Here is a 7,500-nt window from a genome sequence, read left to right as displayed (position 1 = left end):
AACCGTAAGGTTTATAAGACGCAAGTGCAATGGTAAATGAATGAACGAATGAAAAACACACAATTAATCAAAAACACACAATTAATCAATCAGTTAATGCAGTAAATTGCAGCAGCATTCATAAACAAATTTTCCCAATCTTGTTTGTATATATTCATCATCTGTTAGCATCACCTGACTGGGAATATGTCCTGTGTTATTCGAATTTTGAATATCCTTTAAAAAAAAAATTGTTGCCTTAAGGTTTTATATTTAATACAATGACCAAGACGATGGATTTCGTCTTCCAGGATGTTTACACTTGTTGCACAATCTGTCTTCTTGTGGAATATGTTTGTGTGTGTGTGTGTGTGTGTGTGTGTGTGTGTGTGTGTGTGTGTGTGTGTGTGTGTGTGTGTGTCCCAACGCAAATTTACGTGCGTATGCCTGAGAGGGGGTAAAAAAAGGACTGAAATGCCTGACACTGCCAAGCCACCCGAAAAGAAAACAACTTCATCATCCCCCTGCTATGTGCAGTGCCTGTGCCTGTCAGTCCCCCACCCGCTGTATCAGCCCATCATCTCACATCGTACAGTCCTCCTCCTTCTTCTTCGCTTTCAGCCAGCTCTGTACCCGTTCCCCTACCCCTACCCCTACCCCTACCCACCACTCTTGTGAAACCCACATCACTTTTCTGCCAAACCAAGCCAATTTCTTTCAGAGTGGTGGCTTTCTTTTTATCTTTCTTCTTTTTTTTTCTTTTTTTTTTTTAAGAATTCACACACACACACACACACACACACACACACACACACACACACAGAGCGAGAGAGAGAGAGAGAGAGAGAGAGGTCTTTCCGACCTTCAGGAGCCTAAAGACGCGGCTGCTTTTTTTTTTAAGAGGACATCATCGCGAGACACGACAAGAGACACAGATGCAGACAGACAGACAGACAAACAGAGAGACTGAGACAGTATTAAAGAGAGAGCGAGACAGACATGCAGGGAGAAACCGAAACAAACATACACGTTCTCAGGCGGCAAAGCTCATTTTGAAAGGCTTGCATAAAGAACTGTCGTCAACACAACACAACACAAACAAACCTTCTTCTTCTTCTTCTTCTGCGTTCACTCGTATGCACACGAGTGGGCCTTTACGTATATGACCGTTTTTACCCCGCCATGTAAGCAGCCATACTCCGTTTTCGGGGGTGTGCATGCTGGGTATGTTCTTGTTTCTATAACCCACCGAACGCTGACATGGATTACAGGATCTTTAACGTGCGTATTTGATCTTCTGCTTGCATATACACACGAAGGGGGTTCAGGCACTAAGCAGGTCTGCACATATGTTGACCTGGGAGATCGTAAAAATCTCCACCCTTTACCCACCAGGGCACCGTCACCGTGATTCGAACCCGGGACCCTCAGATTGACAGTCCAACGCTTTAACCACTCGGCTATTGCGCCCGTCAAACAAACAAACCAAACCCGATGAAAAGCTCAGACCATGACTGCTCCCGTCTCCTTGAGGTTATAGGGACGGGTGGGGTGAGGGAGGCGTGTGTGAGGTGAGGAGGGTGAGGGGTGTGGGGGGTGGGGGGGGGGAACAGGGTGGGGAGAGAGGTGCAGTTGGGAGATTGGGGGGAAAGGGGGAGAGGGTATGGGTGCATTCAGGGGCAAATGAACAGGAAGTCTAATTTCATCGTGTGTGTGTGTGTGTGTGTGTGTGTGTGTGTGTGTGTGTGTGTGTGTGTGTGTGTGTGTGTGTGTGTGTGTGTGTGTGTGTGTGTGTGTGTTTGTGCGTGTGTTTGTGTTTGTGTGTGTGTGTGTGTGTGTGTGTGTGTGTGTGTCCGCGCGCGTATGTGTGTGTGTGCGTGCGTGTATGTTCTGTGTGACTGTGTCTGTGTCTGTTTCTGTCAAGAGAATGAAAATGTGTGAACGTGTGTGCATGTGTGTGTGTGTGTGTGTATACATGTAGGGTGTGTGTGTGTGTGTGTGTGTGTCAAACCAGAGTGAGTTGGCACGAGGTCGTTCAGCCCCTTCCTTATAAGGACAAGGCAGGGGACGGAACCTCAGTGAGTTGTTTCACAGTGATGCTGGAGAAGAGCGGAGGGAGTTATAGGGAGAGAGGGGGGGGGGGAAGGGAGATGCGGAGGGTGGGGGTGGAACAGGAGTAGTAGGGGGGGGGGCAGGGTCGGTGTGTCAAGGTCGTCATGTGTACTGACCCCCCCCCCCCCCCAACGACGGCGATCAATGTGCCGAGCGTTTCTCTTCATGCCACCCCCCCCCCCCCCCCCCCCCCAACTTCTCCCATCATCCCCCCCCCCCCACACACACACACACCTTCCAGTACCACCGTCCCCCACCTCTCCCCTCCCCCCGCCCCCTCCCCCAACGCTCCCCATGTTCCTCCCTCGTCTGTCCTGTCTGCCTTAAGCATTTGTCTTTGACCACCACACCATCCCCCCGGCCCCATTTTCTCTGTGTGTGTGTGTGTGTGTGTGTGTGTGTGTGTCTGTGTCTCTGTGTCTCTGTGTCTGTGTGTCTGTCTCTCATATGCAATGACATATATAATGTAGTACTGTGTAGTGCAGACTCTGCTTCAGGGCGAGGACTGGATGAGAAATAAAGCGTGCCAGTGCTTATCTATTATCCTCGAAAATAAAGAGTCTAGTCTTGTCTTGTCTTGTCTTGTCTTGTCTCGTCTTGTCTCTCTCAGCCTGAACACACACTCACAGTCTATTTGTGAAGAATGGCATGGCCTGCCCATCCATCCATCCATCCATCATCAATCTGTCTCAAGACTATTTCTCTGCCTCTCTCAGACTCTGCGGAGGGAGGGGGGGTTCAGAGCAGGGAAGGGGTTGAGGGGGGTTAAGAGGTCAAACACACACACACACACACACACACACACACACACACACACACAGGGAGAGGTAGAGAGAGAGAGAGGGACAGACAGACAGACAGACAGACAGAGAGAGAAGCGCTTGCAGTACTGGCATCGCTTTGTGAGGAAGTTCTCGGGAAAGTTTTTTTTTTTTTTTCTTCTTCTTCTTCTTCTCTTTTGGCACACTGCCTGACACTTATTGACTCCAACAAGGACTTTGCATTGGCTTGCCATGACTGTAACAACCCCCCCTCCCCTCCCCCCCAACCCCGCCCGCATCCCCCCCGCCCCCCTCCCATCTGAACTACTTCCTGATAACATGCTAACTGCATAGTGGTGCTAATCATTCATCACACAAAATAGTGAAATAAAAATCGCGTCCAAAAAAAAAAAAAGAAAAAAAAAAAAAAAAAGTCGCATTTGTTTTACAGATACACATTTAGATTTTAGCAGACAATCTCTACCAATGAGTGCAGACTTCAAAATTGGAAGAGAAACAAAATCTAGCTGACTATTTTGTGGCTTGGCCACGTTTTTTCTCGTGGACTAACTGCCGTGGCAGCAAATGCAAATAACAGCCAAGTGACTGACTGCCAGTCCTTCCGACGTCCTCCTCCTGTCACACCCAATGGTTGCTTCCCCATTGTCTCCCACCGCCACCACTACCACCTCCCTCACACACACACACACACACACACCTCACACACACACACCTCACACACACACACACACACATACACACCTCACACACACACACACACACACATACACACTCACACACACACACACACACACTCACACACACACACACACACACACACACACCACACACACCACACACACACCACACACCTCACACACACACACACACACACACACACACACACACACACACACATACACACCTCACACTCACACACCTCACACACCACACACCACACACACACCTCACACACCACACACACACACACACACCTCACACACACACACACACACACCTCACACACACACACACACACACACACACACACCTCACACACACACACACACACACACACACACACACACACACACACCTCTACCTCCACTCGCTCTATCACAGAACCAGAGACTACCGTTCTCTTTGACAATTAGGTGATCAGTAACCGAACAAAGAGATTCGGATTCGGATTCGGATGATTTATTCATATAGGCCATTGCCCCTCATGAAGGGGTGCAGTATACAACATTACGAAACATGCAAGTGCGCAAGGCGAAACAATCATCAAAGGAATTATGATATCATTATTGATCTTAACTTAAATGCTTTATATATGTAAATGGACAAATTCTTTACAATGCTTTCTTTATTAGATGCCATCAAAAGACTTGGCCGAAACTGATTTGGAAACTTAAAATACTTTCGTGGAATATACTGTTCTCTCTTAATTTACTTAAAGCAGGACAAGATAAAATAAAGTGTAACTCATCTTCAACACCACTTCTACACAGAGGGCAATTCAACTCATCCACAGTATGCTTTCTGTACCGATATTAATGCTGAGCAATTTCTGAAATAACTAATCTAAATCTTGCCATTGTGAATTTTAAATGTTTGTCTAAGCTAATTTGCAAGTACGTTTTCACTTCATGAGTAGTGCAAAATGTTCTATACATTTCAAACAAAGAGAGAGAGAGAAATATAGGGTGGGGAGGCGTGGGGGGGGGGGGGGGGGGCGGGGGGGGGGGGGGTGGAAGAGAGAGAGCGAGGGAGAGAAACAAAGAAAGAGGTAGTGGGAGGATGAAGAATAAGGAGAGAGTTGGAGACAGGGAGAGAAAGAGAAGATATGGTAGAAAAGAGAGAGAGGGAGAGAGAGAGGGGGGGAGGGAGGGAGGGAGGAAGAATGGACGAAAGAAGAGAAGGAAGAGAAGTAGATAGGGAGGAATAAAAAGGAGATTAAGAATTCTGGGGAAAGAGACAGAAAGTAGAGTGAGAGAGACAGAGACAGATAGATAAAATGAAAGAGAAACAGAGAAAAATGACGATAGAGACATAAAAAGAGAGAGAGAGATAGCATTAAAATTTCAAGTCATTCTCTTTTATTGAAGTAAATCCGAGAATCTCTTCAAAACAATTTCAGAAAATCATGGAAACAGTGAGTTTAAAACAACAGTAACTCCATTATCGTACCCCCACCCCACCCCCTCTTTCTTTCTCCCCTTTGAATACAGCATGTGAACTACAAAACGACAAATCCAAAACGACACGAAACCATGCGTCTTACTACATGTCAAGATTCTTAACACTCACTGTTCACTGAGCTCAGTCAAGCACGAAACATGCATACAAGATGGAACGACGCAAGTGGCAAGCGAGAAAAAAAAACGAAATGAACTAAAAACTACGCATTTCAAATAATGTATCTACAGATTTCTTACACACACAGCCAAAACAACTGGAAGACATCGTTAGTACCAAACAAAGAAAACGAACCCTACACACTCAAAACAATCTCACAGAACACAATTATTGAAAGCACAACTCAAGGCAAAAAATATAAGCAAACTACAAACAAGACAAACAAAAACTAGTAGTAAGTAAACGACAAACCAAACAAACAAATCTTGCTGGATACAAACAGAAAAAAAAAAACAACACAAAAATATCAACTCAGTGTTTTCAACAAATCACAGACACACGCGCGCGCACACGCCACGCACACACACACGAAACAATTTCTTGAAATAAACTGCAAAAATCATCTCATAAACCTTAAAAAAAAAAAAAAATCAAAAAAAATTCACAAGCCTGAAGAAAAAACAAAGGAAACGGAAAGAAAAACTGCATGTGCAATGCCCGATTTTCAAAGCACGTGATCTACATTACATACAATCGTAACAAAGGCAAGGGATAGGAGGTCAGGGAGGGGGGAGGGGTGGGGGAGAACACTGTCACTGTCAATTCCACCTGTGATGATGGCAGATGCCTTGGATCCCAGGACCCCCATGAAGAACGGGGAAGACTGTGGGGGGGGGGGGGGGGGGGGAGCAAAAATAGAGGATAATCTGTCAATTCAACCTGTACGTACTTGACTATAAATCTTGAAACAAGAACAATCCCAGAAGAAGAAAAAAAAGCGAGACAAAACGAAACAAAACAACACCAAAAACCTCACCTCATTGATCACCTCGCCCTCAGAGCTGATGCTGTGCTGACTAGGGGTACGGCTTCTACTCCTCGCCTTCTCCTCCACCACCACCTTCTCCTCCTCTTCTTCTTCCTTCTCCTCCACCACCACCACCTTCTCCTCCTCCTCTTCTTCCTTCTCCTCCACCACCACCACCTTCTCCTCCTCTTCTTCTTCCTTCTCCTCCTCCACCACCTCCTCCACGCGCTCCTGCTGCTCCTGCTCCTGCTCTTGCTCCTCCTCCACCTCCCTCTGTGGTTCCGGAGCTCCCACATCCACCACTTCCGGTTCCAGCAGGTCTGCCGACGTCCCGGCAGGGCCAGCAGGGACCACCTCCTGGTCCTCTCCTTCCTCGCGGATGAACAGCTCCACGTTCTGGTCAAAGCTCTCCGCGGCGGCCCCCTCCTCCTCCTCCTCTTCCTCCTCCTCCTGTTTGGTGGGGGCGGCAGCCACGTCGGGCTCCACCATCTGCTGCTGCTCGTCTTCGTCAGCCTGCTCCATGTCCATGCCCAGCAGATCGGAGGAGGCGGCGGGCTGGGATGGGGGGCAGGAGGAGGAGGAGGAAGCAGCTTCCAGGCCCGGCTCCTGGTCCGCGTCCATCAGGTCGTACAGAGGGTTGGCGCTGGACTCCTCTTCCCCGACCGTGGTGGTGGCGGTGGTGTTGGTGTCGAAGGTCATGTCGCTGTTGGTGTCCATGGACAGGTCGTACAGCGGGTTGCCCGAGGGCGGGGCGTCCACCTCTGCTGCTGCTGCTGCTGAGGACGAGGTGTCTGTCTGCTGGAAGTCGTCGTCCATCAAGTCGTAGAGCGGGTTGGCCGAGGGCGGGGCGTCCTGTGTGGTGCTCATGTCGCCGAAGGGGTTGTTGCCGCTGCTGCTGGTGGTGGTGGTGGTGATGGCGTCGTTACTGTTGTCTGGGGCGATGTTGTCGTTGGCGTTCAGAGAGAAGCTGGCGTCGAAAGGGTCAGAGAGGGCTGTACCATTCTTTGTTGCGCTGTTGCTGCTTGTCTGAAACAAGTGACACGGGGAACGTGAAGGTGAAGCTAGGGGTGGGTGGGTGGGTGGTGGTGGGTTTAACGTGGTACTGGGGTGTGTGTGTGTGTGTGTGTGTGTGTGTGTGTGTGTGTGTGTGTGTGTGTCCATCTGTCGGTGTCTGACTCACTGACGTGACGAAAACATACATCTCACTGCTTGCTCTCTCTCTCTCTCTCTCTCTCTCTCTCTCTCTCTCTCTCTCTCTCTCTCTCTCTCTCTCTGTTCTCTCTGGCATGTGTTTGGTGCAGGTGATTATCGGACTCTCTCTACATCCCATCCCTGTGTCTTTAAAGTTAACTAAGACTGCACGACGTGATACAGCTGTCTGGTGGTGCTGGCTCTGACCGATAGTTTACACGTTGGGTCCCTGAACCCCACAGCCACAACAACGTCTCTCTCTCTCTCTCTCTCTCTCTCTCTCTCTCTCTC

The 7,500-nt window shown here is 48.6% G+C and overlaps 1 protein-coding gene and 1 long non-coding RNA gene across 10 annotated transcripts in view; one reads left to right on the top strand and one right to left on the bottom strand.

Moving 5' to 3' along the window:
* The window catches only part of LOC143301409 (uncharacterized), a 244,317-nt gene that overhangs the window by 119,373 nt on the left and 117,444 nt on the right, over window positions 1–7,500 (bottom strand). For all 9 annotated transcript variants that reach the window (XM_076615677.1, XM_076615673.1, XM_076615678.1 and 6 more), the window contains one exon: window positions 6,028–7,044. In XM_076615677.1, coding sequence (XP_076471792.1) covers window positions 6,028–7,044 — 1,017 coding nt within the window. The remainder of the gene's footprint in view (window positions 1–6,027; window positions 7,045–7,500) is intronic.
* Window positions 1–7,500, top strand: part of LOC143301411 (uncharacterized) — a 157,653-nt gene that overhangs the window by 41,565 nt on the left and 108,588 nt on the right. The gene's annotated exons all lie outside the window — the stretch shown is intronic.

The sequence above is a fragment of the Babylonia areolata genome, chromosome 27 (genome assembly GCF_041734735.1).
Source record: "Babylonia areolata isolate BAREFJ2019XMU chromosome 27, ASM4173473v1, whole genome shotgun sequence".
Taxonomy (NCBI): Eukaryota; Metazoa; Mollusca; class Gastropoda; order Neogastropoda; family Buccinidae; genus Babylonia; species Babylonia areolata.
The sequence above is the reverse complement of the archived record's forward strand: the minus strand, read 5'-3'. Positions and strand labels throughout refer to the sequence as shown.